A 27827-nucleotide genomic window follows, 5' to 3' on the forward strand; every position below is an offset into this window, starting at 1 on the left:
TGAACCGAATTCTCTCTCCGTGCAGAAGAAACATCTCTGAAACCAATGGTGCTTACGGTTTTGAAAACAAGAGCTGCAGTGAGACCTCCGTGGGGGATGTCTGCTTTTAAAAACCGGTGGGACAAGAGTGTCCCTGCGTTTCATGCGTGTGCGTGAGCGTTTATATGTGTATGGGTGCGAGGCGGTGCGTGTTAAAGTCTTACTAACAAGCGTTTGTTCCCAGGAATTTATTGTAGTATTCAAACTAAACTGCTGGAAAAATAAAAGAGGTAAAGTCTGCCTCGGAGCTGGAGTGCCCACAGCAGGATATGACGCCAGGAGTGTTGTAAAGACTGTCTGTCCTTAGAGAAGGTACCATTGTGCACGGCCTTTTATTTATAACTTGGTAAGTGCCAGCAAACTCGCCTCCTTTACACTCCGAAGTGCCAGCCCGGCTTTCCACAGGGCTCTTTATTTGCAATCGTCTATTCAAGAACTGTCACTCCCGAGCTTCAAGTTATTCAAGACCTTAATCAATCAAAAGGATGAGAATCGCTCAGGTTTCCTCCTTTGAAATGAAGGGGAAAATGTTTTCTGGGCTCCCAGTCCGCGTTCCCTTTACGAGCCGGACGATCGCTGCGGGGCCGGGGCCGGCCCCAGGGTGGGCGGGGGTCCGCGTTATCTAGGCAGAAATTCGGAGCCTTAATAATATAAGCGAACCGGCCGCCAAGGGACCGGCAGCAGCACAGCCGGCCCCCCGCGGAAATTCTGGGTTTGCGTCGGGCTGCGCTCCGCAATGAGGGGCGAGGGGTCCGCAGAAGAAGCGGCACCCACTGCAGCTGGGGTGGCTCTAGCCTGTGGTCCCCTCTCTCTCCAGCCCCACGCTCCGGCCGCCAATCTGAGTGGTTTCCCTCGCTTTCAAATGCACGCAAACAGATCCAAATACCGGGCGCTGCCCGGGAACGCTCCCTCACCCCAAGGAAGAGACTGTCACAAAAAGTTCGCACTCAGTGAAAGTCAGCGTGTATTTTACAAAGCGTTTGTGTTCTATAAACACGCCGGTGGCTGGAGCTCGGGGAATCCCGTTAGCGAGCCCTGTGGAACCCAGTCCCGAGAGAGCCGGGCCGAGTCGGGCGGCGGGTCGGCCGGGGAGCGCCCGGGCCCGTGCGGCAGAAGCCGTGCGGCCCGAGCTGTCACTCCACGAAGCACGCCGCGCCACTCATCACGCGCCTTTTACTGGAGGGAGGAATTCGGTAGATGTGTTATTTTTAAAAAGAGATGTAACTCCTTAGGAGTTTAATTCTCGCTTGGGACCCCCGCGGCGGGGAGCAGGGCCGCACGAAGCGCACCCGGCACTAACAGCATCCCGTGGTTACCTCACTCCCCACCGTACCACTGCGGCTCCCAGCATGGGAGCAGAAACCCTTCCTACCCATCGCGACGGGGTGCCATTGTGATGCTGTGGGCAGTAATCCTTGTCCACGCGAGGAGGGGTGCGAATTGGGACTGTCTCGATCCCTCACTCGCTGAGGAGGAGGAGCAGAGTCCCTCATCCCGGCGGGAGAGCCAGCCTGGCAGTGTTTTCAGATGCTTTCCCCCATCCTTTAAACCGTGCGCCTTCATGTGCGTGCCGCGTGTTTTTGCGCGGAGCCAGTGTCGCGCCTGGGGCCGCCCCGGCAGGCCCAGCCCTTGCCAGCCCTGCAGAAACTATCCCGGGATCTCCGGAGCGACCTCGGCTCGCTGTTCCGACCATCGTTGCCCGGTCGGGGATCGGGGCCGGGGCCTGGACGCTTCCCCCGACACGGCTGGTAGCTCCCGCAGCTCCAGTTCCCAGTTCCCGTGGGGGCTGCCGTGGCCCCCGCAACCCCAGCCCTTCCCCGCAGCCCAAAGCCGAGCCGCGCTTCCCCAGGACAGGCTCCCGGGCCGGGCTCGCGTGGACGACAGGGGAAAGCGGTGTGAAACCCACCTAGTCTCGCCCGCGCGGTCCTGCGCTACCAGACACCGGGTGCCCCGCGATGAAACAGCCTCATCTTCCCGCACGGCAACTGTGAAAAATTCAAGGCAAAAAGATTAGGCACGAATGCCTGGCCCCGCTCCTCCCTCTCCTCCTCGCCCCCACCCCCATATTACAGTCCTTTAGGCCAGCAGAGATGATTTCACGGTTTTCCAGTGGAAATAGCTAAAAACGCTCCTGCTAATTACAGAGCTCTTCCAGGCCAGGTGCACTTTTAATTGGATTAGTAAGTGCTCTATATTAAACCTGCAGCACATCAAATGGACAGTGAAAATTAGAGCTATTAAGAACACAGGCAATCATTTCTGAACGATAAACAGTGTTGGTCTCCCCTCTATTAGAAATAAATCAATTACACTGTTTCCGGTTTTGCGCGCACAAATTCATTTCTCGTATGGGTTTCGAAGCGAAGTCCCCGGCTATTTCCAGGGGAGGTGGAGAGAAGAACACAGTTTGATACATAGAAACGTGTGCTTGGAGAGGAAAGGAAAGGAAAGGAAAGGAAAGGAAAGGAAAGGAAAGGAAAGGAAAGGAAAGGAAAGGAAAGGAAAGGAAAGGAAAGGAAAGGAAAGGAAAGGAAAGGAAAGGAAAGGAAAGGAAAGGAAAGGAAAGGAAAGGAAAGGAAAGGAAAGGGAGAGAAAGCGGAGGAGGGAGTAGGAGAGAAAGAGGGAAAAAAGAAAGAGAGAAAGAAAATCGAAAAACACCAACACTAAAAACCATAAGAAAGAACTAGGGAAGTCAAGATTGGCATAACTATTGAGTATGTATGGACGCCTGTAACTGCTGTTCCGTACTACACGCTGTCCTCGCCATAAACACCTCAAAACGGAACCTCTGGGTTTGGGTCCCCGGCAGAGGAGACCCTCGGGGCTGTCCGGTTCAGCTACATCCGCTGCCTCGTGGCTTTCCCTTCGCACAGGTGTCCCTCTTTTCCCCGCTGTCACAGAGCGAGCGGGTGTGTGCGTTTGGGGGACCTTCTCCGTCCTGCTCACGGCTCCCGGACAGGGCAGAGCCCGAGAGCCGCTGTCCGCCGGCGAGGGCAGGGGAGCGTGTGCGGGACGGGGAGTTGGGCTTGCGGGATTCCAGGAACCGCTGGCCCGTCTCGAGCGTGTGCTCCGCGTTAGGAGGATCCTTCCCCACTGCAAGCTACGCCTAGGGAGATGCCACGGACCAGAGGCGCGTTAAGTCAAACCGGTAACAACGTGTTCGGACGAGAGTGACCCGCGTAGAACGGCGAGCTGTAAAATGCCACAGAAGAGAAACTTCAATATTGTTTTGTAATTTGTAATTCTATAAAAAGGTAATTTTGCGCCAGTGTAATACGAACGGTTATTGAATCCCCTGCTTCGAGAGAGGACGCGATGAGGAGTGTCGGGGGATGGTGGGATGGAGAAGCGGGTCTGGTAAGGGAGGCAGCAGGTGGTGGCATCCCGCGACACCCCGCCGGCGATCACAGCGGCAGGCAGCTCCGTATAGCTCAGTCTCACTCTGAGAAACAAGCTCCGCCATAAAGCCCTCCGAGGAAAGCCGCTCTGCACCCGATTTTCGCACATCACCCCTCCCCGTTTATGGACCATGGGGTGTCCGGGGACATTACTCGTCCAGTCGGGGGCTGTGAGGGAGGGAGCGGCAGCCACCCGGGAAGCGCGGCGGGACGCGGCAGTGGGATCAGCGGGATGTGACAGTGGGATCAGCGGGACGTGACAGTGGGGTCAGCGGGACGTGGCAGTGGGATCAGCGGGACGCTTCCCCGCTCGCCGGGCTGTAAGGCTGGGAGGGAACCATCATCCTTAGCTGAGAAGGGTAAAGTACCTGCTCGGACACCTTCCCCGGCGCACAGAGCACCGCGCTGCGGGGGCAGCGGGCCCCGAGCCCGCAGACGCCTCCGTCCCGGCGAAGCCCGGACCGGGACCCGATGGAAGGCCTGAGCTGGAGGTGGAGGGCAGGAGAGGTCGGCTCCTGGGCTTGGCACCCGGGCCCAAGCCTTAGCAATAAATCGAGACAAGTAGCCTAAAGATTAATTATTTTTAGTGTGGTTTTTTGGTTTTGGTTGGATTTTTTTTTTTTTTTTTTTTTTTTTTTTTTTTTTTTTTTTGGCAGAAACATAATACTATTTGGCAAAAAAAGAAATTACCAGCAAAGGGCCGGGGAGATTAACATTTGGAAACTTATGAAATGTAATCTGCATATCCAATTGATTCCCAGCATATCAGTTGAAAGGATAAAGATGCGTATCTCCATGATGGATATTGCATTAATAGGCACATAAATAAAGGTTGAAAAGTCATCACTGAAAGCTTTGAACCTTTTTCCATCACTTTTATGTCCCATCCGCACGTTTCAGCACCATCTCTTTTTTTTGTTTCCTTTTTGAGTTGTTACGTTTTCATTAATTTACAGGCACAGTGTGCCTGGCAGTGGGAGAAGGGGCAGCTCAGTACGTGAGGAGGCTCTGCAGAAGGCCGGGAATAGGGGACACAACATCTCGGATCCTCCGAGCCGAGTCCGGTACCACTCTCGAGCTCCGCTGAGCGGGCCGAGGGGAAACGAGGGCACCCTGCCTCTGCCACTCCTAAGGAAGAGTTTCCTCCGAGGGTTACGTCCTCGGGGATCGCCTGTGCCAGCACCATGGACGGAAGAGAAATCTGGAGGGGAACGGCAAAACATTTAAATGGTGGGAAGATCCGAGGTAGAGCTCATCACAGCGGCCCCGAAGGGAGCCGAGAGAGGGAGCAAACAAACGTCCAGGGGTGGGAAGTGGTCCCGGGAAGGACCGAAATCCATCTCCCCGTAACCGGCGAGGCCGCCCGTGGGCGAAGGCTGAAACACTTAACCCTACAAATGGCTCACTTTGCGGCGCCGGCCGCCCTCTGTCTCCCTGTAAACTGGCAATAAATACAACATGTATTCCGCTAACTCCTCACCTTTCTGATTACTACCAGATCCTGCAGTAAGCGATCCTACAGCTGCCACTCCGCACTGACACGTGCCCTCCGAGCCAGGGCAGGGATACATCTGCACTCCTGGGGCTGGCAGCGGCTGCGGGCTACGGGCCCCGGACGGCAGCGCCCGGGGGCTCCTTCCAGCGGGCCACGGCGGCTGGCAAGGGACGGTCTTTCCCTGTGAAGAGACAGGAGGAAAATGTGGTGTTACTCATTTATTCATGACTTTAAAGATTGCCATCGAGTTTCGGGTGCACGTCAGAGAGCAGCGGCGATGTCCCGCCGTGTCCCCGCGCACACCGGCGAGTCACCTACGAGAAACGCGCGTCTTCCTTCCCCACCTCCTCCGTAGTTAATGGCCCCACTTCAAAACTAAGCGGCTAATCCTCGTTAATTACTAGTAAAAACACCAGAGATTATTAATTCCAGCAGTGTCACAAAGGAAACTCCATCGGGAGTTTTATTGCAGCAGAGACCGTGAGGACTCAGGAACCCGAAGCTCGGGCCATCGGATACATTTGCCTGAGGAACAAGGGGTTTGCACAGCGCCTGGAGAAACGAGGAACACCCGTGGCCCTGCACGACCCACTCCGGGTCTACCAACAGTTAGACACCGGCAGGCATGCAGCACTCCATCCCAAGTGTCTCCTGGGACATTCTTACTTCCCTCCCTGCTTCTTCGCCCTCCATCCTATACGATGGAGCCAGGAATTAACGATATTAAGGGAGAAGCGGCCCTTATAGCACAGACATTGAATTCATTAATCGGTATTTCGCCCATAGCTATATGATTTCATCGCTTATTCTTTTAAAGATGAACTGAATTAAAATTTGGGAAAGGGTAAGCAGAAACAGAGTGAAAAAAGAGAGAAAATGAGAGAGCAAAAGAAGGAAAAAAGGAAAGAAGGAAGGAGGAAAGGAGGAGGAAGGAAAGGAGGAAAGAGAAAGAAGGAGGAAAGGACCGGAGAAGGGTCTTGCCGGTGCTGGGGCTGCAGCTGTGCCTTCCGTTCCCGAATCCTGGACCTGCGGCAGCGGGCAGGGGGCGGCCAGCTCCAGCCCCCGGCTCCATCTCCCGGTTCCAGCCCCCGGCTCCATGTGCGGTTCCGTCCCCGACTCCATCTCCTGGCTCCTTCTCCCGGCTCCATCTCCTGGCTCCTTTTCCCGGTTCCATTCCCCGGCTCCATCTCCGGCTCCATCCCCCGGCTCCCCGCAGCAGGCACTGCCCATCCCCGAGAGGGGCCGGGAGCCGGCTGATGCCGCTGTTTTGCCCTCTCCTTCCCGGCCACCCGTCCCACGCTGGAACACAGGGATGCCGCTTCCCAGCTCCGTCAGAGCATCACTGGTTAATCAAAACACAGAGGGGCAGATGCGGGGTTCTGGGGCTGTCCCCGGTCACAGCTCCGGAGCGAGGGGAGAGCTGGTGCTCGGCCTCGGGCCAAAATCAAACAGCTTCCCATAAAAAATAAAGAACTTAGGATGTTCGTTTATTGTTTCTTTTTTTTTTCTTTCTTTTTTCTTCTTTTTTTTTCGGGGGCAACAGACCCAATTAGTATCTGGACTAATAGGCTCATAGTATGAGTGATCATCACCGAAGACAGACTTTTCCCTCCCCTTCAGAAAGAAAGCAGAAGGAACTTCCAAACTAGAATGCCACCTATTTTGCAAGCAATGTTGATACTTACATAATGTAAGGAGATCTAAATTCATTCTCACATAGAAAGGTTTGCCACCTAATTAGAAGAAAGTGTGTTTTCTATTTTATGGCTTCATTTAATTTACTTCAGAGTTATCAACAGTTTCAGATTTTTTTTTTTTTTCACAGAGGAATACTTTCTTTCTCCTACTAATTGTCCAGCTAACAAGTCCTTACTTTCCACATGGAAACCAAGCTGAGATTATTATTCACCATCACTTTTTCTAAGTCATATATCTTCATTCTTCCCATTTTAAAGGAAAGCAAATTTTGATCTTTATCTCGCTCTTTATTCCTCAAATTTCACTCACAAAAACACACAGTTAAACAAACAAACAAAATCTCAACCAAAACCCAAACCCTGCTGTTGCTATTTATTACTAATAAAAATATCACAAAATAATAACTAAAAAGGGTTTTGTTAGATTTTGCTAAACGATTAAACAACTTAGAGGTAGGATAGGGAAATGTAGCTTGCATCTAGATTGTAATGAGCTGAAGTCTAAAATTTAGATTTCCTGATGAATCAGAAGAAGGTTTGGGGGAGAAAAAAGAATAAGAATAATTCAAGCTATTCCCCCTCAAATTTCATAATCCAATGAGACTAATCAACCTCATGATATTTGATTACTGTAAAAATCTTCTTAAAACAGCTGAAATACTTCTCATTTGAAACTATTTGTAAGAGATTATGATCACCTTGATGCCAAATCTCTCAATCTGCATGACATGTGGACAGCACGCCTGAGCCAGCTCAGATGCTGAGCTGGTTTCAGACCCAGGTGTTTTCAGTAAGACCAGATACAGGCAGAAGGCCAACATTGTTCCTTCCCTGAACACAAGCAAGAGTATTTTATGTTGCATTGATCAAAGATCAACGTAGTTGAATGTGTCTAGTACGAGTGTATGCCTCCCCCATGACACAAACCATTTTTTGTTAATGCAGTTGAGGCATTTCTTCCAGCTATCTCAATTTCTACATGCACCTGGATAAAGTGTGAAAGCAGGGTAAGTTGCATGATTTTCTAACTTTAATAAAAATGAGCCACCAAATTTAAATATCCTTCAGAAACATTAGGAATCCTTACCATGAAAAACTCAAAGTTTCCTTGACTCATTTGCAACATGACGGGAACACTTATACTGTTTGTGTGAAGATTTTGCATCAATGGACAACTGACAGGGAGCTGCCTCTGATGTGGTTTCAATGAGAAGATATGGTCACAAGCAAATATAAACATTCATCTTTTTCTTATATTTTTTTCTTAGTATTTTCTTTATTTTTTAGATTCTTTGGCAATATAACATGATTTTAAAAATCAACTAACCTCCAGTCAGAAAAGCTTCTCCTCTAGACAGGTAGAACAGGCAAGGACAGAATAGCTACACAACAACCCAGGAGAAAGGGCCATTGAGCCCAGGAGGGTTTAAGTGCACACAAGGAGTCCTGACAAAATCAGACACATTTAATTTCAATGAATTTTAGGCTCTCAATTTTGTGCCTATAAATATATCGTACACCACATTAATAATAACTGCACTGTTTATATTTAAGCAGGTCAGAGATGGTTAAAACCCACTCCTCTGGACACATTCATGTTTAAATATTGGTTTCTCCAGCAGCTGTTACGATTTTTGGTCATGCAAAGAATACAGTGTTATGGGAAAGAGCTGGGATTGTACCAGCCATGAACATGAGCAAGGCACTGCAGCAGCACCTTCCCCTGGATTCACCAGGACCACTGCCCTTAGCAAAGCTGTTCAGCCCCAGGTGTGAATACACACAGCACACCTACAGAGAAACTGCACTTCACATACACTTCAAATTCCCACTCAGTGGGGCTTTGTCTGTTTGCACAACCAGGACAGCCAGCTGGATTTCTCCCACTTCAGTGAAATCATTCAGTAATTTAGGATTTTAAAAGGGAATCCACATTAACCCTGTAATTATACCTGTACCTCTCAGCCTGCAGTAACTGTGTGCAGAAACTCATTCTCTCATCATATATAAAAGGTGTTTTTATACAAAGTGTTACACAGTGAGCTACCTTGGGATGCAAGCCTTGAAAACAAACCCTGTGAATGATGATTTGAGCTATAAAGAAAGAGCATTAAGGTAAGAAGCAACAATATTTCCATTGCACTTGTCCTTCACCATATTTTAAAAATATCTTTTTACAATACAAGGAAAAATAACAGAAATTTATTATTTTCTGTTCTTTGAAGTATAAATGCAGACAGAAACTCACTTTTCAGAGTAAGATGGTGGAGGTTCTCAGCCCACAGTACTATGATTAATCATGATTTTCAAAATATGCTTCTAAAATGCTGTCTCAACCCAGACAAAACTAGATGGGAAGTAAACTACAAGTCACTTCAGGAAATACAGGTCATCCTCCAATTGGAGGGATGTACTATCCAGTACCCACTGCTGTTGCCTACTTTTTCATTATGTGGTTTGTGCTAAATTTCAAATTATCATAAACATGAGAGTTGCTGCTCTGTTGCTTTTTCTATGATAAAAGAGAAAATTCTATCCATAACCAGGCCTTTAAACCAATCAACTAGATAATACTCCTTCCACATATTTATGAAACAATTAAGTGTATTCCTGTCAAATGTGCATTATATAAATGAACATTGTGTGATTCTTTACTACTTGTGGGCTAGTGGTAAAAATCAAATATAATTTCTTCTCTGTAACTGCAGGATTTATTAGAGACTTTCAAAGGAGAGAGCAAAAAGAATTGTGTCACTGAAGGTGCAGGATTGATATTTTTTAATATCAATCATTTTTTAAAAATTGAACTCTTGAACACAAGTTATAGAGAAGGGCAACATGAAAGAAGTTGTGGTAGCAATCGCCCTAATGCATCCCCACATATTGTCAAAGGCAAAAGCTGCCCACAAATAGCACACATTGATCTTTCTCTTGCAGCTGTTTGGTCCAGTGAGAACTCTCCTCCAGCAGAAGTTACCACCTGTCCCAGGTGAGATAGCAAAGCCCAGTTTGCAGCACATGGCTACTCACCAAGGTTGTGTGTTAATTATCTGGGTTCTGCCCTCCTGATTTTCTTTCCTTCTCTTGGTCTAATATAACTGACATCTGGCAGCCTATTACAAATCTCAAACTTATATTTGATCTTCCCATTTGTAGTCCAATATGCTCCAGTTAGGCAGAGGAACTGGGGATTATTGCCACAAAAATGTTAAGATCTTTAGGCACAACAGGAAACTACACATCTTTCAGATTTAACCCAGACTGTGATCATGGAGAGATCAAAAAAAATCTGAGAAAGCATTAGGCCTTTGTTTCTTTTCTTAGTGTTTCCATTCCTTGTACCTCAGACTGAGTAACACAGGAAAATATTGCACAGTAGAAAGAAAAACAAAAACCACCCAAAAAACTGAGTGCAAGAAACCCAAGCCAGTAGCTTATATTTCCCATGATTTCCCCCACAGTGCTGTGGATTACCCTGTCTTCCCTGCTTTCCCACAGAGTGCCCCAAAGTGACACTTCTGCAAGATGTGTGGATTGTGTGAGTGATGCACACCCCTTCTGCTGCATATCTGTGTGGTTTTAAACAACCAGAACACACAAGTGTTGTGACTGAAATAGCTACAATAACAAAACACCACCAGCCACGCAGATTTTATCTTTCCGTATTTTTACTTAACTTTTTTTTTACTGAAACTTCAGCAAAGTTTGGCTTTGGACAAGCAATCTGTACACTCAAAGGAACCCAAAATACAAATATAATACTGGGATTCTACAGTAGCCAGAGATGTATACAATGCATGATTTTTTCTGACTGGTACTGTGATGTGGATCCAGACTAACACTCCTGAAACCAGTGGAGTTTCCCAAAATTTGTGTAAGCAGAGAAGGATTTGGCATAAGATCAGACCGTCCATTTAATTTGGCTCTGATATTTTCAAATATATGGGTAAGAACCTGATACGCAACATGAATAAGCCTGAAAATCCTGTTTAGGCCTGTGATCTTCAACTTTTTGTAATGTGACAACCTCTAAATGCTTTAAAGTCGACCCTCACGCAACAGATTTAAGTTTCTGATGATCAATTTGCTTTTCTTACTTACCTTTCGCAGCTCTTTTAGTAGTCTATGGATCCCAGTTGAAACCATTAATTTAGTCAAAATGGCAAATACTGCTTACAGAGAAAAGGCAAGAATAGAACTATGATGTAGAAAGTAAAGAAAAAGATGGAGTATACACTTCTTTACTGTAATCAGTATTTCAGCTCCATGACTTCTTCCGTGGGACAGCAGCTCCTCCACACATTGCCACCCTGGAGGGAGCTCACTGCTGTGCCCAGAGGGCTGGCAGCACCCCTGGCACACCTCAGCAGCTCCCTGCAGCCAAAGCCTGCAGGACTAAGGCAAAGTAAAGGAAAGGACTGTGCAGGGAGCTGCAGCTGAGCTCCACGAGCACTCAGAGCTCTCTCTGGATGTCTACGGACAGAGCTGGAGCAGCGACAGCTGGCTGGGCTCACCTGAACTGCACGGTACTGGAGCTTACCTGGCTGAACAGAAATGCAGATACACACCCTGCATTTGCAGGAGAAGCACAAAAAGGTAAATCGTGTATTGGTGCATATGATGTACACATGTACATATTTTCTATATTTATTTTTCTTAGAAAACATTGCTGCTGTTTATGTCCATTAATTTACATATATTTATTCCTACTACAGTATCATTTACAATAATACTTTCACTTCTATAGCACCTCCTCTTCAAGGATCTCCAATTGCTTAAAAACATTAATAAATAAAGCCTCACATCTTGCCTGTGAGGTAGGTCAATGCTATTATCAAACTTTACAGATGCATTAACTGAAGAACAGAGAGGTTAAGGCCCAAATTTTCATATATTTGTACCTGAAGTCAAGCACCTAAATTCTCATTTAGATGCTTAAATAAAAGTCTCGTGATTTTCTTTGGTGCAGAACATCTACAACTACTGCTGAAGTCAACAGGGGCTAACGGTCAGGCCTGATTTTAGGAGGCATAATCTTTTAGACAGCTAACAAGCAACTCCAAGTTGGAAAACACTGGTCTAAATACACAAATCTCGGTCAGAGCCACCAGAGTTGATCCCAGTAATTTATATCCTCAGGGCCTTTATATCATGATATACAACTTTAAAAGGCTGGTGCAGATCTTTTTCAATAGACATAAGTGACACAAAAATCATCTACTGTTTCCACAAACTGCGTCCATCATCAGAGTCTATACAAACACCGCTTGGTTTGTGGGGTTTCCTGGGTGCCAGGGGGTTGTTTTTCACACGTTTGTGATAATCAAGACATTGCACAGCACACATCACTTGTGCAGTCATAGAACACATCACACATCTTCACCTGCTGTCTTTACATTTCTACAGAGTCAATTTCTTTGCACTTGTGATAAACAGAAGTGGTCAAGTAAAGGTCTATTAAGAGGATACCTGTCAGAATATCATGCAGACAGCTTGCAAAATACACATACTAAAAGATCACTTTTAAAATTCTTGAATTGTTAAGCACGAAAATAATTACCTCATTCCATTACAGTACTGTGTAGAAACACGGAATAAGCAGCATTATCTTATTCCCAATAGAATAGATTATAACAACTAATTAAGTTTAAAAAATTCAGGCACCAAATGAATTATCCTGCAACATAGAACAGTATCTATATAGAGTGCTCTCCTTAATATACTACAAAACCAGCTGTATGGCAATGTTTTTCCATTTCATATCATGAACCTCTTGTCACATTTCAAAGACACCTTTGATGTTTCAGCCTCACAGAACAAAACCGTTTTCTACTGTCCCTTACAGAAACTCCCAACACAGAAGATAAACTCACCAAGAGGGTAAACCAGCCTCTTATTACAGCTACCTCGACCGAATTTTCAATCACAAATTACACTACTGCATTCTGCTTTTACAGTGATGCTGAAAGTCCATATTTTAATGTGGGCTCCTCTCACTGCATAAAAATTGAAATCAGTGGCCAGTGAAATATTAATCCCTATGACAGGAGTCTCTTAGCTCTATTTTAGAGCTCCATTAATTAAATAATCGTCCGTAAATTGTTTTAAGTGTTTAATGTTCAGTCTCCCACATTAAATTCGAATTTCAAAGAATTAATTACTACAGCTTATTTTAAGCAACCATCAGAAGGCTCAACAGTCTTCTAATAAAATTATAATGAAACCATACTCAGTACACTGTAGGAAACTTTGGCTCAGTCTCTTTTAAGATAATACACTTCTGTTACAGCTTCTTCTATATGTTAACTTGTTAACGTCATAAAAGGGAAAAAACAAAGCGCATTTAACATGGTGTTCCTGTCTTGCTCCTAACCACAGTGAACCTCTCCAATTATCTTCCAGGTGGGGGCAACAGTAAGCCAGTTTTCTTTAATCGCGATCGTGTCCTTCTGCATCAGGAGCTCAGCGCCCGGGACGCGCTCCCGCAGAGGCGGGGACCGCGCACATCCCGAGCTCCAGCTCCCCAGGGAGCCACCTCTGCCGGCAAGGCGCGCCCTGCCCTCCCTCCGAGCGGCCGGACCCTCCGTGACCCCTCGCCGGGTCACCCTGCAGCCCATCCCCGCCGCCTCGGGCTGTGCCGGTGCCGCAGGGCCCACCGCGCCATCGGGCCGAGCGCGGGGCCGGCGGCGGCGGCAGGGCTGGCACCGGTCACCGCGCCCCGCCCGTGCGCTGCCCGGCCGCCCTCGGGGCTCACCGCCCGCCCGGGGCTCCGCAGCGCCTCTCGGCTGTCCCCGCACCGCGGGCCCGGCCGGGGCTCCGCAGCGACTGTCCCCGCTCCGCCGGGCCTGGCCAAGCTCAGCCCAGCCCGGCCCGGCTCAGCCCCGCTCCGCTCGGCCGGGGCTACGTGTCGCTCCTGCGGGCGGCCCGGCCCCTCGCCGAGCCGTTGGCCGTGGCCCCGCCGGTCGCCGCCTCGGGCCGGTACTTGAGCCAGCAGATGAGCCATGTGACGACGACGGAGAAGAGGGCGAGGATGCTGGCGACCGACAGGCAGATGGGCCCCACCGGCGACGGCGATGCCGCGGCGCCGGGCGCGGCGTCCCCGCCGTACTGGTTGACGAAGATGAGGCCGGTGAAGAGCAGCACCACCATGGAGAGGAAGGAGACGACGACGCACACGCAGCCGGCGCTCAGCGCCGCCCGCTTGCAGCTCTGGCAGTTCTCGTAGCCGCCGCCCGAGGAGCGCGGCCCGGCGGGGGCGGAGGGCGGCGGGGCGAGGGCGGCCGCCGCCTCCCGGGCGCGGGGCGGGCGGCGGGGCGGCAGCGGCGGCAGGCGGTCCTGCGGCACCGGGTCGCGGGCCCGCAGCTGCGGCGGGCAGGCGGCGGCCAGCTTGGTGTTGACCGGGAGGCCGTGGACGCGGTGGTCGGGCAGCGCCGTGCGGTGGCGGCAGAGCGGGCAGGCCAGCGAGCCGCCGGGCGAGCGCCCCGGGCCCGGCTCGGCGCCGGCCGCGGGGGGATGCTGCGCGGCGCGCAGGTGCAGCTGGCTCAGGCACTCCTGGCAGAAGGTGTGCAAGCACTCCAGCAGCTTGGGCGCCCGCCGCTCCAGGTCGAAGTAGTTGTAGCAGATCTTGCACTCGTAGTCCTCCGAGCTGGGGGCGGCGGCCGCCGCCGCCGGCGCCGCCACCGCCGCCGCCTCATCTTCCCGCCGCCCGCCCTGCCCTACGCCGCCCGTCTGCGCCGGCTCGGCCATAACATCTCGCCGGAGGGGGACGGAGAGCCGCGGAAAGGCGGGGGGTGCCGGGCCGCCCCACGCCTGGCAGGCGGGCGGGAGCCGGGGCAGCCGCGACCCCGCCGCCTCCGGCCGCGCCCGCGGGCTGCGGCGCGGCCCGGCGGGGAGGGCGGGGGACGGAGGGAGGGCCGCCGGCCGCCTGCCTGCGTCCCCGCCGCGCTGGCGGTGCCGGGGGCTGCTGGCGGCTGCCGCGGGCGGGGGGCGGGATCGGCGCCGCCCGCCCCCGGGAGCGGCCGCCGGTGCGCGGCGGCTGCGGGGCCTCTCTCCTGCCCGCCTGGCGTGCGGTGCGGTGGGGCACGGCACGGCACGGCACGGCACGGCACGGCACGGCACGGCACGGCACGGCACGGCACGGCACGGCACGGCACGGCTCGGCTCGGCTCGGCCCTCCGCAGAGCCGTGCGGCGCGGGGCCGCCGCCGTGCCGGTTGCCAGCGCCTCGCTGCTGGCTCGCCGGCGGGAGCCGCCCCCGCAGCACGACCCGGCGGGGCTCGGGGCTCTCCCGCAGTCACTCCGCCCTGCAGCGCTGCGGGGAACACGCCTGGGTGCCGGGCAGCCTTTTAATCCTGGAGTGCATTTTTTAAAGCGTTCTGTTGGCTTTGACGAGCATTCCCCACTGCCAGCATTTGGGACCAGCAGTTACAATGACATGACACTCGTTAGGCACGAACACGGCAGATGAAGGGTTAATATGGGAAGGCACAGTGACATCTCTCTCATACACCGCAGCTCAAAGGCTAACTGATATTTTACTACTTTTCGGAAAGAACATTTTGTGCACTGTGATTCTCATTCATTATGCACACAGAAAAGTAAGAGGTATTTTATTCCGGAAGCTGGAGGCGGAAGGAGCTGCTGATGTTGTTATTTACATCCTGACTTCGCTATACAACTGAGAGCTTTTGCCCAGTTTCATGAAAAACTACCCAACAGTGAGATGTCCATAGCTGGTAATGTCATATGTTAAACAACCGGATAGATTTCACTACATCAAAGTCTGCACTGTCTCATCAGGGAACTCTCTGGAGAAACTCTTTTATCTTCAGGTGTAGCAGAGGCCATAACAGTGATTATTTCTGTAGTTCTGAAGATAGTTCTAGGCAAGTAAGGCCTATGTTTCAGGTACACTACATTGCCTTGCTGTCTTGCTAAAGCTGCATCTTGGCCATATCAGCTCTGGATTGAGAGCTGTGTCATTTTGGATGCCTTCTCCCCTCCTCTGCCATGGGACATGCTACATCAGGCATGCTTCACAGCAAATGCTGAGGAAAGCTCTCTCCTTCTCAGTGCTGTCTGTGCTAGGACTTAGCTCCCAGCATTCTTGAAGAGCCAAATAAAGTGGGGGAAAGACTGACTAGCTGGAAAGGTGAAGAGCAACATATTTGTAAACTGTGATGACAGATCTGATGATTGTCCCAGCAAAAGAGGGAACATAGCTTAGCTTAGCATAAACTGAAATCATGGGCCGAAGTCAAACAGTGAAAGAGAGGAATGATCTCTGTACAGGGAGACATTGCTTTTATAATTTATCCTAAGGGATGTTTTAAAATCCTTTTAAAAGGCTGGTTGTGTCTAAAAAAAAGAAGGTGATTTTTGTTGTCACTGTCCATAGTGCGCAGCTACTTGGCCTGTGGAGTCAAAAATTACCCTTTTTTAAAAGCCCACACGGGTTTGCAACCTCAGAGCTAATCTGCCTGATGAATTTGGAATTTTCATCTAACTCTGGTAGCTTCCTTTTTTAAAATGAAATGTCATTGTATCAGGCATTCTTATGTTATAAAATGTATGTTTCTGATAGTTTGTCTCTTTTGTTTTTGATTTTTTGTGTGGGTTTTTATTTTAGTTTGATTTGGTTTGGGTTTTTTGCTTGCTACTCTTTCCCAGTTAGCATCATTTTCCTATTTAAATAGTTCACTGTTAAAAGATGTCAGATTATCTAGGCACCACCCTTTTTCTTTAATATTACTGCCACTTTCATAGCCCTACAACTTCCAACAATTTTCAAAACACACGAAAGTCCTCAGATCCACACAAATATGAATTAATATTTCAAGTTGGGTTTTTTTTGAGGCACTGTATCAAATGCTTTAATAAGGTCCAGATACATCAGCTGCATTTCTGGTTCAAACTGCTTTACCCCTACCTTTTGTGTTCTGAGTTTTCTTATCTAATGTGTATCTGCCTTGAGGTCAACTGAAACTCCATTTAATAAGTATATGAAAGTCAGCCTTGGGAAAGCTTCCTGTAATTCTGGCATGAAAACTACACAGAATAGATGGGGAAGTTGAGCATAACTGAAAAAATAATAATCATTAAAAACAGCTAGATGCAAAAGTAGGATTAAATTTACCCTTTTCTTTGCTAAAACTAAGAATGAGAAAAACTGGTGAGTAGTCACAGCAACTTCCTTGTGCACAGTTACCCCTGTGAGCACAATGCTGAGTAACTCAGTCCCACACAAGCGAGATTATCCTGTGCTGTGCAGTCCCTAGAGAACATTATTTAGCACAACATGTAAGGTGCATGGGCCTCACTCGTGCTGAGATGCTGCTTTGTTCTGGAACAGCACAACTCCTCTTCACCTCTTTGTGTCTCCAGTGGCATTTGCAGGTTCTGTCCTTACCCTTCTGCTAGCACAGGAACTCACGTGATGGCACAGCCAGTCAGTCCTTGGAGACAATCCAGCTGAACACTTTAAACTTTTTAAATGCCTTTTTCTGCTGGAACAGCTCAGGGAAGCAGGTTGTTGCCTGGGTGCATGAGGTCTGCAGCCAGGGTGAAGGAAAATGCCAGATGCTGTGCGGTCAGGAGAGGAAACGAGGTGGTTGATTTATGTACGTTTACCTTACTATGGAACAAAGCCATTAATGATTTCAGCCCTTCTGTCACAGTCCAGCATCCTGTCATGTGTGTGTTACAGTTGTGTCATGGGATGGTACAGCCCAGAGCCAGGCTGGAAAACCTGCTGTGACGAGCTGAAGGATCAGCTGTATCCCCTGGCAGCCTTCTCCTTATCTCCGAGTCCCACTGTGGCTCTCTGGGAGGCTGTGGGTTCAGCAGGCAGGGGGTTTGTGCCATATCTGCTCCCTGTGACGTGGTGCTGCCCTGGCTCCTTGGCCACTTGGACAGAGAGGGTGCCCAGCCTGGAATTAAAGGTGGCTTCTTACCTGGATCCTTCTGGTGACTGACCCTGTGATTCTTCACAAGCAGAGGAGCTGGAGCATGAGTACTGGAAAACACCTCTATGCTGAATTTAAAGACTTCCTAGGCAGGGTTTGACAATATTAAATATTTCTTCATATTTTAGGAAAAGTTACCATATTTCTGGAGATCCAGATATATTCTCCCTTTTAGTCACTTTAATGACAGTGAGCGTTTATTATTTGGATTGTCGGTTTGTAGGGACTGCTTTTTAGTGGGAAACACGTATTAGCTATTGTAAGAAAACCCCAGAACGTAGCTGAGCTGATTCTGAGGACTGACTTTTGTCTGGAACACTACAGGAGACTTTGGATGTTATTCAGCAGAAGTTGTGTTAGCGATTCAGAGCAAAAGTGGCAAACAACCCTTACAAAATACACATTTTTCCACTTAATCATTCTGCAGCTGGTAAGAATTGATTTTTAGTGCTAAATATTGGGCCTGATTTATCCTGTGCAGTGTGCCAGTTTCATGCTGGTACAGGACTTGGTCTCAGAAGAGCTGTACAAGTATAAATTAACTCATCAATGAGTCAAGCACAAAACGTCATAGAAGAATCTTCCTGTTTTTTCACAAGGGACATATTGACATACACCCCTGTAGCAATAAGGTCTTGTTAAGCTAGTTTAATTCCCCAGAAAATCTGTGTACTTGTACAATAGGTATGTTTTTCACTTTTGATGGATGGCAAAAGATATGTCTTATTTTTATGCCCTATCATTGCACAATAGGATGCTGCATCATCTTCTGCTTGCTTCACGTTGACATTTTATTTCATATAAAGTATTTCTGAATAATTTATAATTAAAGTGCTTTTTTACCTTTTCTGTATTGGAACTTCTGTAAATGCTATTGCATGTGTGTCTATTGCATTCAGTACTGAAAGGAGCATTCATTTTCAAAAATATTTGCAGGCCATTTCAGGGAGCTGAAAAAGAGAAAATGGATTACAATTATGAGCAATTCTACATCAGTCACAGCCATATAAAAATATGTTAATCTCTTAATGTATATAATAGGAAAGATGCAGAAGTAGAAGCAGGAATACAATGTTTGACACCATTCTCCCCCTAGAAAAACCTTTTTTGTGTTGTATCTGTTAAATACTGTCCTATTTCAGTTGCCTCAGGGAATGAGACATGTGTGAAGGACACATTAGGTTGGTTAGGAAGGTTGGTTAACCTTCACATTAGGTGAGGATTAGGGTTTTGCTTTCCCTTTTCTGCTAGGTTAAGCTTTAAGCTTCTCCTCTTCACTCAGCGTTGACCTGCAGCCCCAAGCACAGACACACCCTCGTTGACGTCAGTCTGATGCCATATTGTGCAACAGGTTCATTGGCAATAAAAAGGTGAGGATTAAACCTGGGGGTGAAGCATAATTTCTGATGGGAATAATTTCTTGTTGTTCCCATCCATTTATTTTCCATAATGTGTTTTCAGCACATCCCAAACAGGTAACTGCATTACAAGCTTTTGTTAAGAAATCATGAGGAACCATTTAAAATTGTGAGGGCATGTCCAGTGTGTGCATCCCCTCAAACAGCTAAGCTTGAACAGCACAAAGAGATCTCCACAGATGTGCTATCCATAGGAAACCCAGCTGAGAAATGTTTAAGCTGATGGCAGATACAGGCTGACTCTGCAGTTTGGACAGAGGTGACTCTGGTGTTCCCTGTGCACACCTGGGTTTGATATTCCCATGGGAATATTGAGTTGGATCGTTTGAGGTCCAGACCTGTGCACCCCTTTGGTCCCTCGGGCTGCACAGCAGTGACACACACCAAAGGAGTCCCCATCTCCTGTGGTGTGACACGTTATTCATGGCTCCTTGGAGCAGCAACTGTGGTGGGACTCCAGGGCACCCAGGGATTTTATTCATCTTTTAGAAAACAGCATTTAAACTGCTGCAGATTTCCAGGTTAGCTGCAGCTTTTGGATCAAATGTGTTTGTATAAAATTTGCCTTCTCCTAAGCTAATGGCACTTCTTCAAACCCTGTGGTGATGATATAACTGAATCAAGAATCCAGGAATTTCATTCTTGGATTTAACTGTTGGGTTTTTTTCAAAAAAGACCAAGCTAAAAAGAGAAAAAGAGGGAAATCCTCAGGGAAGTCCTTTGTTTTAGCCAGCACTCTGCTTTCTGCATTTCAGAGTAATAGTGGAAATTTAATCCAGTTCTGGGTGCTGAATTAGGTGTCAGTGCGGGGCTGGCAGAGCCTGTTTGGGCTTGCTTGGAGCAGCAGCCTCTGCAAGGAGAGAGATTTCAGATGTGGAACTGCTGTGTCTCAGTGGCACTTTGGAGCTCAAAATTATGGTTATGTTGGCCACAGTAAAGCAGCTGAGTAGGAAAATTTATAAAAACAAGATTAATAATGATTGTTATTTGTGATTAGAGTAATTAGTGAATGCCAGCACGGCTATTAGCTCTTGGGAAGTTACTTTTTGCTACCCAAATTGTCCTTGCATTGCAATGACATAGTCTATGGAATCACTTTAAAAGATTACTTTGTCCTTTGGGAGCTCTGTTTAGAAGACACAGTACACATTCCAGTTACTGATTTTATTTCAGGATATCGTTGGTAACCTTGAGTCAAAATAGGGATGGATGGTTATCTCTGAAGTAAAATCCCAAGCCAGTGAAGCTGGTTAAGAATTTTTGTCATCAGCTTCAAAGTGGCCAAGTTTTTGTCCTTGATAATGACAGGGACATTTTTTTTTTTTTAAGACAGCTTGGAAACAACTACTATTGCTCAGACCACAGTATTATGTGTATGTGCTTGAATCAATTCAGAATGAGAAACAGGTGAAGAATCTGTGAATTTTTTTGCATTCATACTATTGTATATATGCAGATTTTAAAATTATAAATTGTTTGTTTTGAGCTGAAGTGAACACATGGAAGTTGGTTTGTCTGGTTTTTTTTAACACTTTCTCACAAGAAATAGCAAATTTAAACATAACTTGACATGAGTCTAAAACCTACCTGGGTATTTTGCAACCCTGGAGTACCCTAGCCTCTGTTTTTGAAAGAGGTATTAGTCAGAAAATCAAAAACCAAATGTTAGGGCTGAATTAGAAACAATTTTAGTTGACAATAGAAAACATTGTTTTGTTGCTGTATCAACCATGTACTGAGCACTGTGTGTACTTTCCTACCTCTCCTCTAGGAAGGAAATGTTCAGGCAAGAGCAAGAAGGAGCAGGGACGGGGAGATTTGCATATGAAGGAAACCTGACCGGGAAGGACTGCACGGCCCTGGAAGAGGTGGCTTAGAGGGGACACAAGAGCAGGTTAATTGGCTACGCTGAACAAGCCAAGGGACTCAGCACAGGAAGAGCTCTCCAGCATTACAGGGGATGCAGACTGCCAAGGGGGATGCTGCCAGCTTCAGAGCTCGCCCTGCCAGGGGTGACTGTAACTCTAGAAGGAGAGGAATATCTGATTTTTTACTTGGCATACTCCTCTGTATTGTCCCTGCTGCTGGCCCACTCCTTTTCATAGCATTGGTAAGGAAGTTGAGAAGCCTGATTCTAATGGATTGATTAGATATGAAATATTTTGTAACTAAACCAACAACTGGGTGTCTTTCTGATGGGCGTGAGAACTCAGGATGTAACCTTTGGAGAGAAAACTCTTCAATTAGCTAAAAATGCCATCCTAGCTGAGTCAAAAAAGAGATTCCTTCATCCTAATTTAAAATCTAAATTAAAGTAATTGAAGAGTGTATGGTTCCTGAGTTTTATGAGTAAGAATAACTGAAAATTGATTAAATTGCCATTTCTTATTCACAATTGTTTTCCCCATAAAAATGTGGACTAAATTTGTAGACACAGTTGTAAATGCCAGTTTGGAAGAATTCCACTGGGTTCATTGCAGTTATTCTAGTTGCACCTTCCTTGGCAAGTATAGAATCAGACCCTGCAGGCACAAGTTTTCTACTTTTAGACCTGGGGGAATATAATCAGGATCCAGGCTGAGGTTCCATTCCAGATGAAGTCTTTCATATGCAGATTATAAAATCAGTATAAAACAAGCTTAGTTTGGCAGAGACTTCAAAAGAGACCTTTGGATGATTTTATCAGCAACAGAGGAGGCAATTCATTCTTTCATATATCTCATTTTAGGAGATATATGTTGGTCTATACTGACTGTATAGATCTGATTTTTGTGTAGAAAGAAAAATAGCATATTTGAGAGAATTTTTCTTAGGACCGCTTTGTTTCTCTCTGAACACTTCTGCCCTCAAAAACCTTATCCCCTTATCTCAGAGAAACATTTTTACCCAATATATTTAGATCAAAATTTTTGGTTTATTTATTTGTGTTGTCTTGTCTTTTTGACTGCCTAAGGCTTCAAATAAGATTTTAGAAGTTTATTCCAAGTTTCTGTATTAATTCTGCAGAAAGCTTGAGCTTTCTGTTAAGGGTTGTAGTTTGGATTTGTGGATGCTAAGGCAAGAAAGCTCCCAAGGAATGCAACTTCTCTCAACTTCTGCAGTACAAGAGACCTCATAACCACTAAGGAAGGGAGTTAAAACCTGATTTTCTCTTCAGCCATTGCCAGGAAAGCTGCCAGCCAGATGGGTGATCCTTGGTGGATGATCAACAATCATAGTAAAAAGGTCTGTGTGCTGCCATTGCTTTTCAAAACTGCATATTCCCCAAAAGAGCACAAATAAACAGAGAGATAATGGGATGAGCATGGATATCTTCTCTAAAACTGGATGTCTCAAGTCTTGTTGGCTTGCACAGTGTGTGTGCAAGAGCCACAGTAAATGCTGCCCTAACATCCACCCTCCCAGTCAGGGTGCAGCAGCTTCTCTCAGGTATGGTTGAACACCTCTCAGATGACATCTGACATTCAAAAACCTGATGGAAATATTTTACCAAGATAGTTAAAAATAATATTAAAATAATCCTATATACAGTTGATAGAGTTTGCATTAAAGGGAGATAACAAAGTGTGGCCATATTTCTCTCCTGCAAAAAAGAAGTTCAACCTCTTACCCCACCCCCCCAGCCTGCCATTTGGTGATATTTAAATACATTTCAACAGCAAAATGTTTGGTCTGGAATGAGGTATAGTAGAAAATCACCCCTACTATAAGTTATTAGAGCTGAAGGATCATTTATGATTCTATTCTGAAGAGGAATGAGGGAGCTGCCCAGGCAAGCCCCCTGCTCAATCTGCCTGCCCCAGTTCAGTGATGTCTCCACAAGGAGATCTCTAAATGGAGCTTTGCCCTGTGTTTCTGGCTTCCATATGGGCCCCTTTTCCTTTTCTCCTTCCACTGGTCCAAAGATGGTCACGTTTTTAAGGATTTGCCAACTGCTTCAGAGGGAAGGGCAGGACAGGCTCAGGCTCTGGAAACACACTGGTCACACCTGAAAGAAACAGTCAGCTTCATTTATCCACGTGTAAGAATAGCAGAATAGCAGAGTCCCTGCTTCAAGAGCAGCTGAGTAGTAGAATCAGGGCTAATTCACAGGTTATTAAAGGTTTTTCCCACTGCCATGTACAGTTAATTTCACAGCTTCCAATATTTGAAGTGGATAACTTGTATTATTTTTAATGAATCAAGGTAAATGCTGTCAGACCTCCTAATGGTTGCTTCTATCTACTCTATCTTATCTTAAAAAATGTATCCTTCTTGGTTTACTGCCAGTCAATCAATGTTAAAGCATTGACATATGGATGTGGGATTTTTTGCCGTCTTTAAAATAGGATCAATGACATTAAGGTTTGTCATGTAAATAGTAGAAATAAAGCAGAAAAACCCAAGAGCTATTTATGTTTTTTAGGATGACATCTGTAATGTGGGTGGCATAGAATAAAAAGTAGAAAATTTCAAAGCTGTTCATAATTGAATGAATTGACTGAGCATATATTTTCTGGTGGTTTAAAAGGCATTAGTTATGCAAAGTTCAAGCATGCAAACAAAATAAATATATGAACTAAAGATAAACCTATGAACTGGCTGCACAAATTTCAATCCATTTATTTGCTCATTTTCCACTCCCACCCTTTTTTTCTCTGGACTGTTCACTCTTGAACAGACTTTTTGCTGAAACTCATAAACTGCCTGAATAAAATAATGTAAGAGATGAGCAGCTCCCAGCTGAAGCAGAAGAGGCAGAAGCCTCTGTTGCCCTTCACAGGATGCTTTTTGTTGGCCGAGTCTCTGCAGGGAGCAAACAATCCTGCTGGCCAGGTTGACCTGCCCTGGCAGTGCCCAGCTCCATACTGCAAATAGATTTTAGACAAAAGAAAAGAACCCTCCATCTCTCGTGTTCCAAACAAGTGTTTGGCAGCAGTGACTCATGCTGCCATAATGCAGGGATAAACATTTGGAAGACATAAAGCTGCAGCTTTAGAGATGATGGCAGGAAGTTTGATGCATGCATGTGAGGTGCCACAAAGGAGAAGCTATCAAGGGGCAGGGCAGAGAGGTACACGGCTTTCAGATCCATCCTCTGCTCTGAACACGAGGAAGAGCCACGGAGAACATGCTGTGTACAGAGGTTTGAAAGTGGTCTCTGGCAGGGCAAGATAAACCCCCTGCTCCCCAGCACTGGTGAGTATCAATTACTTGTGCCCCAGAAAAGGTACAGGATTGAAATCAGCAGCTCCTTTCCCACAGTTTTTGTTCAGTTTTGTACGTGCTGGCTGTGAGCTGCCCATTAGCAGCTGACTGCTCAAAGGCAGCACACTGTGCTCAGGCTTCCTGCTGTGCATGTGGGCTCAGAGCAAAGCTCACATTTCCAGAATAATGGCTTTCTTCAAGGAAAAGGCAGTTGTAAAAAAGTAGGGTATTACTCTGTATTTGATAATAATGACTTGAGAACCTTGTCTCCATTTTTACACTTGCTGAATGAGGATTCATGAAGAGCCCATGCCAGGAGATGTCTCAGAATAAAGCAAGCAAAGGGAAAGGACGTTTGCTCAGCTCTGTCCTTCCAGCAGTGCTTGTGTCTCTTCAGCAAAGGTGACCAGCCTGACCATGTCCAGGGGAGCTGGTTCTAAGGATCTGCAGCTGGACACCCTAAGCAAAGACCCTCCCAGGCCCTTTTACAGCAATGATTATAGAACCTGCTCAATTCCCTTGTCTTTGTGCCATCCCTTCAGTGCAGGCACTGGGTGCTGTAAGCAGAAATCACCAGACACCAGCATGGGAGCTGCTGCAAAAAAAACCACTAAAAGCCCTTTCCACAGTTTCAACTACATTGAGACAGCACTCAGCCCAGAGAATGAGTAGTTTTTACCATTTTAAGCCTAGACTGTTGTTGATAAGATCAATAAAATCAGATTTTTTTTTTTTTCTCAGAAAGCTGATATATGGTATTTTAAATAAGATAATCAGACAGGTCAATTCTTATGATAGTTAAGTTTTTTAAAATTCTTAGGGGTTAAGTTCAACATTTCAATACATTATTAATTCTTCTTCTGCTGTTGTTTCCTAAACCACTGCAATAACAAAAGTCCGGCATAGACAAAAATAACCAGAAATATTGTGAACACCTCTAGGAATTTCACAGTAGATATACATGCAATTGAAGTGTTCAAGTGATATGGTGCAGAATAATTATTTAAATAACATGCTAATCTTCACTGGAAATTAGCAATACCATTTCAAGCAATGCTAATCATAAGCAATTACATGGAATTATCTGGTTACTTACACTGCAAACAGAAAAGTTAATTATTTCTACCCAAGACAGCAGCCACAGCTTCAGCACATTGCCTTTCTTGCAGTTTTTGGAGCTGCTTTCATCTTCCCAAATTCTAAACTTTGCTTTGCTTTTGTACTTACATTCTCTAAAACTGAAAATACAGTCACATATATATAAAATAAGGATATTATAATAAAAATATGTGAGAATTATTAATAAATGGCTCTACAGTTCCATTTTCCTTCATGTCTAAAGTTGTAGGACTTGATGAGCAGTTGGAAGCCCAAAGGACTGATGGATTTAACACACACTGTGCTGGAGCTTTACATTTTCTCACCATCTGTGCAATGACAATTTCTGTGTGTTCAGTGCATTGAGGGCTGCAGAGGTATCACAGGTTCCAATCTTTCTGTATCACTCAGCTAAACTGATGAAGATGTTGGCATAGAAAACATTTTCTCTTAGTCAGAAAAGACCTGCAAAATATGCAGACTTGAGACCCATTACAGCTGTGCAGACTCCTTTATTGACCTTTCCTGCAATTTTTACTTTCTAAAAACATTTATTCAAACTGGATTTTATTTGACCTTTGATAGGCATTAAATCAGAAACAAAAAAACTCAAGGGCTGTGGAAACCATAGTCTCTCATGTGTTGTTTTCCAAGGGCACTTTCTACAGATTTTTTTCATCTCTTCACCATATTTCAAAATCTTCAGCTCTTCCAGCTGATCTGAGAAAGCTCCGTTTTGTTGCCTGCAAGGTTAGTGGGTGGTTGGGTCTGACATTCAGTGCTGAAAATCTCAGATCTAAAATAATGTATTCACTAGCTTGTCAACTATATATAATGAAAAAGCAAAAGTCTTATAAAAAGAGTACTTGTAACTTACTTGTGGTATTAAAGCATACACAATTTAATGGTTTCTTTCTCAGTATAAAGAGTAAAAAATGCAGATTGCCAAAAATGGTGAAGGAAGATGAAAGTAAGAGTTGGGCTCTAAGTATGTTGAGTAAATGACTGAGGAAAGGAAAACAAGTGGGTTGAAGCTGAAGAGAAAATTTGTTCAAACCTGTGTAAATACAATGCTGTGGTACCTGATGACTTGGTGGGATTCCTGTCTTCATGGCCAAAGGATCTCTGTGTTTTCTGAGTGCCACCCCTCCCTCTGGCACAGCCCACTTCTCACTGCCAAGTTCAGTGGTCCCAGGTCCCAGGTCCTGATGTTTGTAGCTCTGCCCTGCCAAATTTTCACCACCCCTGCAGGTATCAGAGATAGTGCTGAGGCCTCTCCCTGGCACCTGAGACATCTCATCATGCAGTGGCTCTCCACCCACTGCAGCACTTTCAGCAGGGGCTTCGATTTGTTTGTGTTCCTGTCATTTCAGTGGTTTTTTGTTTGGAAAACTGCAGTTCTGACAGATGTGTTTGTAACTAATAACCACAGCCTCCTCAGAGGCATCTCAGCTCAAGTAACTCGTGAGTGTGATCTTGCACAGTGAAATGTGGTTGCTGTCTGTAGAGTGACAGTAAAAGCTGTGCTTGTATTTTGCTCCTCCAGACCCATTCCCTCAGTTTATGAGGGAAAACAAGGCTTATCTGGCTGTCAGGATTGCAAACTCAGGCTGACATCTGAAAACTGAGCTGTGCTCTCCTAGCATCATCATCCACCCCCAGCCCTGGAATTTGTACTTCACTCTTAACTTTGTTGATGCTGAAGGCAAAATTATCCACCATCATGACAATGACACCCGTTGTTGTTGAGGAAATGCCTTCAGCACAAGGCACTATTCTCAGCTTTCTCAAAAGTAATCCTTTGTATTCTCATCTTTCATGCTTTTCCTCAGCCCAGGGGTGATTTTCTTCCCTTGTGAAAATGTAGCTAAATACTGACCAGCTATTAGTGAGATATTTTGGCTCTGGATGAGGCAGTTTCACTAAATAAAGCTTTAAAAGTTTTTTGGGTTTTTGGTTTTTTTTTGCTACTGGACAGTTTATAAATAACTTCTTTTAAACAGTCTCAGAATTCCACTAATCTACTCTTTTGCAGTGACATTGGTTCCACTGGTTTTACAGAAAGTTGCCTTTCTAAATCTCTGGAAATCTGTATGGGCCACACAAAGTGTGGGACAGTTCTTGAATTTTTCTTTTTAATTGTTAAATTTGGGGAGTTTTTTCTGCTGCAAGTCTTTCAAGGAGCCAAATCCTGAGTATTTTTCTTGCCCATCAGGAGTAATGGGAGATAGGTCTCAGGAAAAGGCCATTAGCACATTGTTTCATAAAGGGAATAGAAAATGATTGATTCATTCTTGCTTTGAGCAAAAGTATGATGATCCCTCTGAGTCCCTTCCATGTCAGGATATTCTAGAATTCTATGAAAATGGACTTGAAAAGTTTCCTTCACTCCAGACATCAGTCTGTATTGGGAACATAACTCCCACAAATCCCTTCACTTTCCACAGCAAAAAAAGGGTCACAAACTTCAATTATCAGCTCATGTAGTGCTTGTAATCATCCATGTTGATTCCAAGACATGGGCAAGGTATA

General features: G+C 46.1%; 1 protein-coding gene and 1 long non-coding RNA gene across 2 annotated transcripts; one reads left to right on the forward strand and one right to left on the reverse strand.

The window, feature by feature from the left end:
* Window positions 1-13484: 13484 nt before the first annotated feature.
* Window positions 13485-14382, reverse strand: RNF228 (ring finger protein 228). Its single transcript, XM_088170497.1, has one exon. It carries the CDS (start codon window positions 14373-14375, stop codon window positions 13530-13532), a length of 846 nt encoding a protein of 281 aa, XP_088026623.1. The 5' UTR covers window positions 14376-14382; the 3' UTR covers window positions 13485-13529.
* Window positions 14383-14887: 505 nt separating this feature from the next.
* On the forward strand, window positions 14888-23466 carry LOC148222628 (uncharacterized). The gene is made up of 2 exons (XR_015805649.1): window positions 14888-18962; window positions 20782-23466. It is a non-coding gene; the product is annotated as an uncharacterized LOC148222628 (long non-coding RNA).
* The last annotated feature ends 4361 nt before the right edge of the window (window positions 23467-27827 follow it).

This window comes from Sturnus vulgaris, chromosome 10, assembly GCF_052056855.1.
Source record: "Sturnus vulgaris isolate bStuVul1 chromosome 10, bStuVul1.hap1, whole genome shotgun sequence".
Classification (NCBI taxonomy): Eukaryota; Metazoa; Chordata; class Aves; order Passeriformes; family Sturnidae; genus Sturnus; species Sturnus vulgaris.

Excerpts from the sequence above, each read along its gene's own strand:
- RNF228 (XM_088170497.1), bottom strand. The coding sequence starts at position 14,375 with ATGGCCGAGCCGGCGCAGACGGGCGGCGTAGGGCAGGGCGGGCGGCGG.